Below are 13,497 nucleotides of genomic sequence, written 5' to 3'. Positions count from 1 at the left end.
ACCCCAAAATAACATAAATAAAGCTTCAAATCAGAAGGCCATGCGCGGGGGCGCTACTTTTTGGGCGCGGGCGCGCATACCCTGCTGATGGGTCTTCTTGTTTATTCTTAAACTCTATTTTGCAGTCGGAATTTGGAAAAGTGGTAAACATGAAAGTTTTAGCCCTTGATCTTGGCTTTCTAATGCCGAAAACTGAACCTTAATTGGAATTTTCAGTAAAAAGTTATGCTCATTCTCCCCAGATGTGTCACTGCCAGGAAATCAAAACACTCGACACACTTTGGGATGATTTTGACCAATCTTCCAAAATGATTTTGACAAAACTCAAAACATGAAAGTTGTAGATAAATAAGTTGTTTTTCAAATACATTTGGCCTCATATCATTTGGATCACTACACTAATTTTGATCTTCAAAATAGTAACAAGTGCCGCTAATCCGGAACAATCCAACATAAGTAACATTTCAAAACTTTCACTCAAACTAATTCAATAATTCAAAATATGATATTTTCTACTCCTCCAGCTATATCCTTTAAATAAAACATCCCTTGAAACTTCAAGAACACATAAAAACTTAGATGAAACATGTAGCTCTTGAATCAAATTCAAGAACATGACAAGAACGACATATACTTCACGATTTCATACTATCACATAACATGCTCTTCAAACCCTTAAAATCTAAACTTCATGCTCTTGAAATTCTTGAAAATCATGCATACATATCTCAACATACATATTTTCATATAAAAATAATTATAATCTTGAATGGGTTTCAAAACCTTAAAATACTAGTTGAAAAACTTGCCTTGAAATGAAGATGGAGTTGATCCGGAACTTCGGAGACGAACTAACCACGAAGAGGAGCAAGATTGAAGTTTAACTTTGAAATTTCTTGAAGCAACCGTGTAGTGTTCAGAGAAGAAGAGAATAAGAATGAAAATAAAAGAAAGAAGAAGAAGATAGGCGTGAAGGAGGGCAATCATGGGGAGACAAGTCCATAAATAAGTGGGGAACGTGGTAGAAGAGTGTTGCTTTCAACACTTAATTCGCATCGTGGTGACTAATTAAAATGAAGTCTACCACTCTTCCTTGACTCGACTGATAAAAAATACTATCTCCCAACTCTTTTATTCAAATTATATCAATATTATACTTAAAATACTCGTAAAAATACGTTCTAACACTTCGTTCGTAAGTTAGCCTCGTCCCGAGAGTCTAGAATCAAACTCAACCTGAAATCATTTACTTAATCAAATTGTTAAACGTAAAATAAACATAATCATTAAATCATAACTTAAACAATTTAAGGCATAAAATCATTAAAAATTTATGTTTAAATAATCGTGAGCAAGTTTAATGGATTTTTGGACTTTACATATAATGATGACATCACGAGTTAGGGACTTTGAAACTCAAGAACGTCTATTCTTGAGTTGGCTCGCAAAAATCACATACTTGATATGTTTTGATTATGTTTTGATGTTGTTGATCCATCTCAGGTAGTGGATCTTTGAGTTTGAGTTTATATGATAGTATATTGAATTGATTCAATGCCAAGGTTGCGGTTAACCTTATTTTTTAGCCCGAAATGGCTACGATAGATGAATATCCATGTCAAGATCATTTACGAATCTTGATGGCAATGAAGTGAGATGAATCAGTTCTTATTGAAGCGTTGATTACTCTATTTGTTGAGTCGAGTTTTAAATAGAGTCGATATGATTTATTTAACGCTTTCTATATATGTTGGTTATACTGAGAATTGTTTCTCACCGGATTTTATCCGGCTGTTGTCTTGTTTTGTATGTGTGCATGATAACAGAGAGGATAGGAGCTGATCATCGATGTCATTGACAGTTGGGAGAGAGTCTAGCACGTGAGGACTCGGGTTGTAGATGAAGTCTTGAGATCTAGAAGCATCAAACCTTAGAACTTGTTGGTTTTGGAATACATGTATGAAACTTGAGATAGTTTATGTCGTTTATCGTTATTTAGCGACTTGTTCGATGTAAAAAATATATGTATAGATGTTTGAGACCTTGTTTATGTTTATATGCATGATTTGGACCTTATATATCATGTTTTGGGTCGAATTTGATGGATTGGAATCGATTGAAAGGATCAATGTTGCTGACAAAATAACAGAGCAGGTTTTCTACCCAGGATGCGCCCACGCGGCATAAAACTACCGCCCGAGCGCAGCCTGGAGCTCAGCCTACTGTTTTGGAAAAAAACAGGGGCACCCGGGCGGTAGTTTTTGACCGCCCGTGCCCACCCCCTTTTGAAAAAAAAAAAAAATTTCTTGATCCTTATTCTTTCCTTATTAGATTAATGATGCTTATTCATTAATTACCCCTTAAAATTTGAGATTAGCAACCCAAGGCCCCACATTTACACTATAAAAAGAAGGACTTCTTAGTACAGCCCATCGCTTCTTTAGTAAACCAAATGTTCTTTCTATCACGACATACTCTCTGTAGTTCTGTGGTGATGATGCTCCATGTCCCCAAGATTTCAAATGATAACGAACTTTTTTATATGGTGTCAAAAAACCTTCTGCATTAGCATACCCATTATCGCAAAGACAGTAACAACCTATTAAAATGTGTAAACATAAGTCAATAAATTGGAACAAGAGAAAATTAAAAATCAAATAATCATGAGTAGTTTGTATTTATTAAATTAAATACCTTTAGGAACCTTCAACCCGTTTGGCCGACAAAGTGCATCACGTAACACCCTAGAATCAGCGGCTGAACCTTCCCATCCCGGCAGAACATACACAAATTTCATATCGCAATCACAAACACCTAAAACATTAACAGACGTAATACCTTTCCTTGTTCTATATCTAGCCTTCTCATTTTTACGTACATGAACACTGATGTGTGTTCCATCTAAAACACCAAGACAACCCTAATAGAATTTATAATTTGGTTAATATAAACTAGTGTGCTTTTATATATATATATATATATATATATATATACTAGTGTGTATATATATATAAAATGTGTTTAAGAAACTTAAAAAAATGTGTTTCAACATTTTAATAAATGAATTGTACCTTAAAGAGCTTCCACCTCTCATTTGTGCTATTATCTGGTACGGGACTTGGCTCGACAAGAAGGATATGATGCAATTTAAGTATAGATGATAATACGTCATGAAAGTTTTTGCTAACAGTTCTTCCACTACGCAGGTAGTCATGTCCAATAATACGATTTTTCTTGTGATGACCCAAAATGGATAGAAACATAGCTACTTTTTCTTGGACACTTACATATCTACAATCAGTCAGACCTCCTACATGTTTTGTCAAATAACAAAGACGTGCAAATGCATTTCTACTCATCCTCAAATTGTTTACACATTCAATGTCTCCGATATCCACAATCCTTCGAAGATGTGATATCTGTCCTGGTATTTTATCTGCCATGTTATATCTAACAATTCTCGTACGAATACTAGGATTACGTGGTTGCTTACGCCTTTTATGAGAAACTACCACCGCATTTAAAAATATGACACAATCAGTAATAATTTCTTGTAGTGTCATGAAAATCAAACATAATAACTCTTTGTCATCCATCTCTGAAAAAAAATTCATCATGGAATATATAGTTAGTTTAAAATGTTGAATATGTGTATTAAAGTATTCACACTCCAAAAAAAAAAATGACATGCAAAATAAATGATATTATGCCATAAAAAGATCAATTCACATTAAAAATTTCTAAAACACCAGTAAAAGGGACAAATGAAGACAATCCCACAAAAGCATTAATTAGGCTGGAAAATGTATCTTGATTGGGGAAACATAGTGTCCCAAAATGAGTCACAACACAACTACCGACTACATTCTTATCATCTACGTTTAATTTCATATACGCACAACTATTTATTTAAAAAACTGTACTCTATTTTTTTATTAAAAAAACCACAGAAGTATTAGAAAATGAATTGTATCGTCTTTCTGTTAGATCTTGCAAAATCAAAATCCCACCTATTCTAAAACACACCGTGATCTCCTCTCATTTTGGTCGGTCATGAAGTATGGACATTAATTTCTAAAACACCAAAAAGAAAAATAAAATCAGAAGAGAGCACAGTAAGAACGTCAGAACTCAGAAGGGGAAGGAGCTTCAAATTGAGATGAAGCAGCGACGCTCACTCATTAAATTGCATAATGTTTCTCCAAACCACATTAAATTTTCCGATCAATCACATTGAAAAAAAACAAGAAATAAAGGAAAAACTTGTCTGAAATTCAGTTGGAACTCACATGAATTTTTATCAATCCAGCTCCGTATCCTTCCCGTTTTTATCTTAACCAAATATCTCAAAAATAGGCAAACCAGTGCTCGAACAAAATCCAATTCGTAATTTGGTAAATCAAACAGATCAAAACTTGAATCACTATCTGATTATGAATACTTTTCAACCCAATACACAACAGACCTCCTTTGATTTTCATGTTTGATTACACAGAGATGCAAATCTTGCATCAATTCATTGCTCCAAAAAAATAAAACCAGACAAAGAACATGAACTCAGAAAAATACCAAATTCATGTATAATTACCGAAGAGTATGTTAAACAATCTTTAATTCAAAAGCAAAATAAATAATAGAAAATGAAATAATAAACAGACCTTTGCTCGCAGAAGCCAAAACACTGGGAACCAAGCACTTCAATGACGGTAAATAGAGATGGCGCGCCCATAAAATAAGAGAAATTGGGAGGGAAAAGAAGGAATTGGGAGGGAAACGAAAGAGGAGATAAACGAGAAGAATTTACGGGGAGGGTAGATTAGGTTATCTGTGAATTTTTTTCCAAAAATAACGATAAAGATGAGTAATACCTAGAAGGCTAGAAATATAAAGGATGGGCTATCACGTAAAATAAGGGTAAATAGAGATGAAATGACGAGCTTTGAGATTTGAGAAAAATTGAATTTTTTGAAGTAAATAAAGGATAATATTGGATTAATAATCTAATCCTACCTTTATCAAGCCAAGTAAACGCAACCTTAAAAAAACAAATTATTAACGAAATATTAAATTAAATTAAATTAAATTAAAGTTAATTAAAATTGATAAGACCGACATGTTTCAGCTTTCACTCCTCTCTTTCTCTAAGAAGGCTTTCACTCCTCTTTCTCTCTCGCCAATCTCAGTCCACTCTTCCCTCGCCTCTCTCGAAATCGCTTCTTCCGATTTTAAGTGATCGTCGCTGCTGCTGTCACCCTCACCTCTCCCGCCGCTTTCCTGGTAGCCAGGTAATTTTTTTCCCATTCAGTTTTTTTGTTTTAAAAAATTGTATAGCTTCTCCAATTTGAGAACTTTGTGGTAGTTTCTTGTGTTTTTGCTATTTGTTGTTCGAGTTATTGAAATTTTGTGAAAACAGTTAGAGATTTTTTTGTTTTAAAGAAAATAGTGTTTAGATTTTATAATATTTTGTCAAAAAATTAAGATTTCCCTGTGCTTTTGAATTTATGAGCGATGATGATGGACCAATTGCAATGTGAATTCTTGATATTTTGGTCAAACTCACAAACTTTGTAATTTTAGACGATATCCCTAATTTTGCCTCTCCCCCAAAATCGTATAACACCATCCACTAGCGAGCTTCCAGTTCGTATATTCCAATAGAGGGATTGGAGAGCGAAACTGTGAGGATCAAATTGAGCGAAATTGAAAAACATGAGGGATTGTTATTATGGGGCGAAAACTGGAATGGGTGGAAACATTAGAGGATAATTTAATGTATTATCCCAGAATTCTCGCAACAAATCCAAGATCATCCTTGTGTTTTTATTTTTTGTCATCTTTCCTTCAATTTCAGATTTATTTGGGGCTGAGCAGAGAGAAGCAAGATGGGTGAGAGAAAAGTTCTCAACAAGTATTACCCTCCGGACTTCGATCCGGCGAAGATTCCACGGCGACGGCAACTCAAAAATCAACAGATGAAGGTCCGTATGATGTTGCCTATGAGCATTCGCTGCGGCACTTGTGGGAATTACATTTATAAAGGAACCAAGTTTAATTCCCGCAAAGAAGATGTCAACGGAGAGGTATGAAATGTTCTGATTTATCTGTTGTCTTCTTATTAAGATTTATCAATAGAGGGTGATTGATGTTATGCTTTTTGAGGCTCATGGAAATTCTGGGATATGTGGCCTTTGTTAGTTTTTGTTATTAGGATTTAGTTTTTTAATTGATGATTTATAATTCGATTGAACATGTGCTATCAGGGTAATTGCTAATGGAATAACTTTAAAAATTCGTGTCCAGGCGTCTTTCTTCACTTAACCTCAACTTTCCTTATAGTACTCTAAATGCTAGCATAGATTGCAAATTCTAAGTTGTTTTTGTGTGGTAGCAGCGTGTACATCTATTGTGTTTCTGCATATTTCATGTGGCTAGTTGTATGCATTCTTTTGTGTAGACTAAATATTGTGCGTTTTGATCTGTGGTTGCTTGCCCTCCTTTATTCAATTCAGCTAGGTGTTGTGGTTACTAAATATTTCAGTTTTAACAACAATCTCTCTGACTTGGTTGTATTTGTTAATATGCAGACCTATCTGGGAATCCAAATTTTCAGGTTCTATTTTAAATGCACGAAATGCTCAGCTGAAATAACTTACAAGACCGATCCACAGAACTCTGATTATGTTGTGGAATCAGGTGCAACAAGAAATTTTGAACCTTGGCGAGCTGAAGATGAGGTAAACTATTCTTCTTCCGTTCTTCGTACTCGTGTAATTTTCTTGTGTTTAATATTTTGAGATTGAGACTGTCTTCCTGTTAGAACTGTAGCAAGTTCAACCATATGTTGTGCCATGTGATGTGTGCATATTGTTGTAGTTATGATCTCTGATATATTCTCTTTATATGCAGGCTACAGATGAAGCAACTAGAAAAAGGAATGCTGAAGAGATAGGAGATGCTATGAAATCATTGGAGAATCGAACTTTGGACTCCAAAAGGGAAATGGATATTCTTGCTGCTTTGGATGAAATGAAATCTATGAAGGTATGTATTGATTTAAGCAAGATACCTTTTGATTTTGATTTTTTTTGTATGCTAATTGGACTAACTGCTCCTTAATCCAAGTTGCTAGTTCTTTTTTCATGATTTGAAATAAGTAAAACTGGTTAAAATACTAAATTCTCAATTCCAAAATCACTCTGTATCCTCTACTACTTTCTATTGCTGCTACTGATAAAGAGGGGGTCTGGTGATTCAGGTGATTAGTGTTTTTGTTTACTTACTCTAAAGTAATTATTTTAGAACTTTGATTCGCATTATTGTTTATTATATTCTGTAGAGTATGTTTTGGTTCTATGCATCATTGATGTATATATTGTCTTCATTTATGTACATTATAAAATATCATGCTTGGTGTATCATATTTCGATAAAGAGCTCTCCTACCCTTGCATGGTTCCAGGACAGCTTTCCCTTTGTGCTTACTGCTTCCTGTGCCTTTAAGTAACCATGGTTCGAATTTCGATGCACTGTCATCCCCATTCATGAGTTCTTCTTAAGTTAGATAAATATAAGCTCTATGGGGTAATTGTTCTGAGGCACATTTTGTGCTATTACTCTTCCTCCTAGGTTAAGTAGAATCCCATGGTCATCGTGAATATATCTTACTTGGTATCCCAAAATCTCAAGTTTGTCCACAAAAAGTGGATCAAATCTCAAGTTAGTCTATGAAGAGTGGATCTGATTGTATTTGCGTTTGCTATTGATTTATTTTATGTGATGCTAATCAGTGTTGCATATGGCGGTGGTGGGGGCAGGCACTGACTACCTACCGCCTCTGCCTAGGTGGTTTGAATTTTTTTTTACTATTTTTATACATAATTCTATATAATCATGTAATGCCATTACACATAGTCATAAGTTTTTATGTGATATATGTAATTATATGATGCTTAGGCATAAATAAGCTTTGTACAATTTAATAAAAGATAAATAAAATTAGAATAAGAATATGTTAGAAATATACGAGAGCTAACCTAGTGAGCTGCTGGCGGCAGTGTTGGTGGGCGGTTTGAGGCGGTTGTGGGTGACTAGGCTGGTGGGGTTATTATGTTTTGGAAGAGAAAGTGTATTAATAATTAGTGTTTTTTAAAATTTTGTTAGACTTTGACTGCCTCGCCCTCCCACCTCACCCAACACTGCTCATCTTCTACCGCCTACAAAACCACCTAAGGCGAAGACGGTGCGGTTGAGGACCACCATTTAGAACACTGATACTAATTGAGCACACATTAATTCATTCAGAGCTATGAGAGCGGGTTCCACTTTTTGGGGAAGATGAGTCGAATCAATAACAAGAATGTTTCTATTGGAACATATTTCTGAGATATGGTTCACTAGTAGGCTGAGGGACAAGTAATTTAACTCATCTTGGTTCACAATTAAAGCTTTGAATCCTGTTTATTTTTCTGTTTTGTTTACCTCTTTTGGAGAATAGTATACCTCTCATGCACTGTTGCTATATTTGCGGAATATAAATGGGCAGGAATCTGCCAAAACCCTCACCACAACACTTGCACTCTTTAGAAAAAGGAAAATTGTTCTCCGTGGTGATCCTTATCCTTGAAATTTCAAGGCTTCTTGTAGGCGGAGATTCTGAACTTACTAGTGAGAGACTGAGATGCAATGTAATAGTAATTAATTTTTTCTGCCATATTAGTGAGTATATTATGTTTTATTTTGTTGTCCAATAATTGTGAGATTTATATTTGAGGTTCTAGAATTTTATGTTTTACTGCAACTTGCTTTGATGATTCTCACTCGCCTTTTGTGCTTCTGAAAACTGTAGTACGTTAATAATATGCCATGTATTATTAATATCAATCATGTGTACACAACCAATATTTTACGGCTCTCTTCTGTTTTCTTGTTCCTTTTGCAGTCGAGACATGCAACTGTTAGTGTAGATGCGATGCTTGAAGCTCTTCAGCGTTCTAATGAGAAAAAGGTACTTATCAATAGCTATTTTAGTTTCTAATTTTTTTTGCATGCGTTGAATTATGCAATTTAAGTAAGTTACTGCTATAACAGTTTCCATCTTTAATTGAACCAGCTGTACTTTAATTTCATTTCAAAATTAAAGAATGCAAATGAAGAATATTGGTTGTGAGTTATAGAACACATATCTTATGTATTATCGACTTTCAAATTTGGATTTCATTTTTTACGCTTTTGGCCATGTATTCATCTTGGTTTCTCGTTTGTTTATGAGACGTTTTATTCAACTACATCATATTGTATTGTTTGTTTGATAGGAAAGGATTTTGGAAGAGGAGGATGAAGCTCTTATAAAATCGGTATTTAAGGTGAGAATGTGTGTTCCAATTTCTTGGTCTGGTTAGCTTAGGGCTGCGCCTGAGAGTCCTCTCATGCACACCCTAGCAAAGAGGTACGCCGCAGGTCGCAAGCCATAGGCGCAATGTTGCACTCTTCATCAAAAGATGAAAATTCCATTGATTCAATTTTTAAAAAAGAAACCCACCGCCAATTGGGCCCAATAATCTAAGCCCGTAATTGTTAGGATAAATACGTCAGCAGCCATTCTCTCTCTCTTTTTTATCGTTTAATTAAATCCAGAGACATTTAATTCCAAGATCACCCCAACTATTTAATTATGCTATATATTTTCTGATGAAACTTTTGATTTGCATTATTATTTAATATTTTGCGAAATATATTTTTTATTGCTAATAAATATTTTAGCATAATCACGACTTTCCACATTCCATCATTGACTTAGGGACAAAGAGAGGCTTCTATCATACGAAGAATCAATGACGAAGATATCAATGATGATAATGAGGATTTAACTTTGTTTTCCTCTGATAATGGGGAAGCCTCCACAGGTTTCACGAAGGTAAAAGTTTCTTTTCGGCTATTTGGTTGAGTTCTGCCTTTCTTGAGGCCTTTGTAGAAACTTAACTGTTCATTTAACTTATTAAATTAGTTCTTCTTTTTTCCTCTTTCCTATGTTTTTCATTAATTTTCCGGGAAGCAAATAAAATATTGACTATGTTTTAACTTTTGCATACTTTATCCTTGTAGCTTGCTGGAATTGTCCCTTTAAGACATGTTTCACTTTATGATTAAAAATTTCACTTTTGCATACATCGGTATTTATAGTATTATGTGAAAGAGGAGGCTTCCAGAGCAACTAGGTTCCTTAAGTCGTCTTCTCTATGATCTTTGAAAATTCTTTTGACAAGAGTCTTGTGATAGAATTACAGTGTATAGAACAGTCATATTTCGTTTCCTGCTAATCAGAGGACTTCTTTCAAATAATTATAAACAAGCACATGTATTTATAGTTTATACTGAGACCTTAATTGGCAGAAGCCTGTTTTTGTTGAATTCGTGACACGGACATTGCTACTTTTATTGATGCAGAGGAGAAAGCAATCCCAAGAACAACCTTCCAATCCAACCGATTCTTTGACAACGACCAGTGCCTTTGAGAACTCCAATAACAAAGGTGTGTACAATCACGTTTTGTTCCATTGATGAGTAAATTTTTTGTTTGTTCCGTACATTCAGGCAGTCTTAGCTCTATAGTCTTTGAAAATACAGAATTTTTATTTGCTTTACTATTTTTCTTTTTCGGTGGTGTTGGGTGGGGGAGTTCTGAGATAAATATTCGCATTTTCTCCGATTGATCGTTGCTTTTCTATAGGTTTTGGGGGCTTCACTGTTCGAATCAAATTCAAACTCGAATATGAAACTTTCCCGTTAGAATTTTTTTTTAATAAAAGAATTTCCTGTTAGAACTTAACGAACCATCAGATTTGTCAATTGTGTTTGGAAAAGACATTTTATATTTATTCATTTTTACGGTAAGAAAAATCAGTTAGTCAACACTGTAGAAAAAAGATTTTGCCAAGGTTATGTTTTTGACCTTTTTACTCTTCCATTCTGCATTGGTGTCCAGGTGCTATGCTAACCCTTTTTCCAGCTTGTTTAAATTTAGTTTCTTCCTTTTTTGTTTCGTAATTGTTTTGGCAGAACTTATTCTAATTTCCCCTATAGTTTTAAAGATGTGAACATAGCTTATCCTTGTCTCTTAAAAGGCCTAAAATGTTATGTGCCAAAGCATTTGTCTTTTCTTTTCTTTTTTTGCCCCCTACATTCCAATGTGCATTTTACATATTGTTTTTCATTCGACTGCTGCAGGTGCAACTACTAAATTGTCAATTGCGTAGTGTTTTTATGTTGTCTGGGTAATCTGATTCTTCGCTATTTGAGCAGTTCGTGTTAATTGTATGGAACCATTTGATCATGTGAATAAAGATAATCTTTTGATCATTGCCTCGTGAAATTTACGGAAGAAAGTGTTACTCACCGATGCACTTGTTAACTAACTAGCATGTTTTAAATGCTGACAGATAAGGGTGACACTAAATCTGTTTTCAAGTCTTCTTCAATTAGAGTTTCTATTGTGAAGAAAACAATTGCAGACTCCAAGCCGAAGAAGGAAGACGATGCAGTGGCGAGCAGTACTGGATTACATTCTCTATGCCAGCAGTATGGAAGTGATGAAGACGATGATTGACAGTAATAATAGTTTGCAGGTTGTTGTGCTTGATTTCTGTCCAACGCTTTTGAACGACACAACTGAAAGAGGATTTGAAAGTCTGAACAAAATCTGTATCAATACCTTCATCATCTATTTTATTCTTTTATCTCGTATTTACAGTTATAAGAGCTAAAAAATACACGCTCTATTGTTGTAACGATCACCGGAACAGTTAAATTAATATACCAAGTAGTATTAATTTATCGTGTTTTTAGTTTTCTAAAATAGTCGCTATGAGTACATTCGAAAGTTGGTGATTTCGTCAAACATCAAATTCGAGACTTTAAATAATATTTTTATAGGTAAATTTTTTTGTTTGTTTTTTGTGAAATGGTATATATAAATGTGTACGATTTTCTATCAGAGTTTTAGTAGTGAAAAAAAAAACATACAAAAATACGAAGTCACTCGCACACAGATTTCCTGCAATCTAGGATACAAGAGATTGAAACTGTTTCTGAAAGTGTCATAAAAAAGTGTTAAATCACATTTCAGCTTGTTTATTTTGTAGATTGATATTATTATCCTCACATGTTCTTTTCTAATTTTGTGAAGACAATCTATCCTTTTTAATTTTACAAGCTTTCCTATTTATTTTATATGTAATAAATAATAATATAAACTAGACAACACAACTTCCATATATAATATAATAATAATAATAATAATAATAATAATAAATGCATTAAAAAGTAATGAATTTCTTAATGAAACTAATTTTCAAATTATAAAATGTTTAATACATAAACCATCGCTTTATCACGATATGAAAATTTTAACAAATCTTTAAAATGTTATATCACTAGATATTCTAAATTACAATTACGAATTAATATTATTATTTCTCGATGGTATTGTATTACATTCACATATTCTAAGATTTTGTGATATTGGCTTCGGCATCTGTTATATAATTTACAATTTTACATAGTTATGCATATATATTGCATGATTTGATTACCAATTAAATTGAAATGGTTGAATTTGTTTCAAACAATTTTTTTTACATAGTTATGCATATATATCTACTTTTCATTCTGACAATTTTTTTAACTAAATTTTTATTTTTAAAAAACAATTTTCGATTTTGTGATGAAGGTTACGATGGATGACATTCTTGGACGTATCTGAAAATCCTTGTTTCTTTTTATTGGAATAAACAAGTAGAGGTCCGTTAAACCCCGTTTAATATTATCATTAAAACAATTTTTTTTTGTAAAGAAATCATCTACTCAACACTTGAATAAAAAAATATTTTCTTCTAGAACTTTATCTAATTTCTATTGGAATATATCTTTGCAAATATTGTGCATATCTTTTATATATTTTGTATATTGTTTCCATTTTATTTTTATCTCTTTAGGTTGTATATAAATATACATTTTATCATTATTTCATACATATATGAAAATATATTCTCTTAATACGTTTCAACTTGGTATCTAGAGCTCAAATCATGTGATCTAAAAACCTTAACTAAGCTAATAGATACTCTCTAATACTATTAGTGATCTAGGATTATGTTCGTCGCCAGCCCTTTGTTGTAGAAGACCCTAACTCCTGGGCACAGCTTTGCTGCGACTTTGTAAGCATCTCGCTACCGCCCGAGCCTAGCCTAAATGGCTGGAAACACGCAAGAAACACCAATACTGGAGAGAGAGAACTCGTGAATTGGAAAGGAAATGAGGCTCTCGCATGCCCTATTTATAGGCGACAATCGGAATTTCCGATCTTCGCATGCCAGCCACGTTTCTAGACTGTCCTAATCGGAAGCTCCGATCCCATCTTTGGACGTTCCGATCTCATGCATACGATAGTGTGTCTAAACGTTGGTGACACCTCACTAAGTGCGCATGGCCTAACTTTTGAAAG

The 13,497-nt window shown here is 33.9% G+C and overlaps 1 protein-coding gene across 1 annotated transcript; it reads left to right on the top strand.

Moving 5' to 3' along the window:
- The first annotated feature begins 5,138 nt into the window (after positions 1-5,138).
- Positions 5,139-11,826, top strand: LOC140889197 (uncharacterized). The gene is made up of 9 exons (XM_073296906.1): positions 5,139-5,285; positions 5,852-6,080; positions 6,585-6,734; positions 6,907-7,041; positions 8,938-9,003; positions 9,311-9,361; positions 9,796-9,912; positions 10,443-10,527; positions 11,435-11,826. Exons 2-9 carry the CDS (start codon positions 5,883-5,885, stop codon positions 11,599-11,601), a joined length of 969 nt encoding a protein of 322 aa, XP_073153007.1. The 5' UTR covers positions 5,139-5,285; positions 5,852-5,882; the 3' UTR covers positions 11,602-11,826.
- Positions 11,827-13,497: the final 1,671 nt, after the last annotated feature.

Source organism: Henckelia pumila, chromosome 1 (genome assembly GCF_033568475.1).
Source record: "Henckelia pumila isolate YLH828 chromosome 1, ASM3356847v2, whole genome shotgun sequence".
Taxonomy (NCBI): Eukaryota; Viridiplantae; Streptophyta; class Magnoliopsida; order Lamiales; family Gesneriaceae; genus Henckelia; species Henckelia pumila.
The sequence above is the reverse complement of the archived record's forward strand: the minus strand, read 5'-3'. Positions and strand labels throughout refer to the sequence as shown.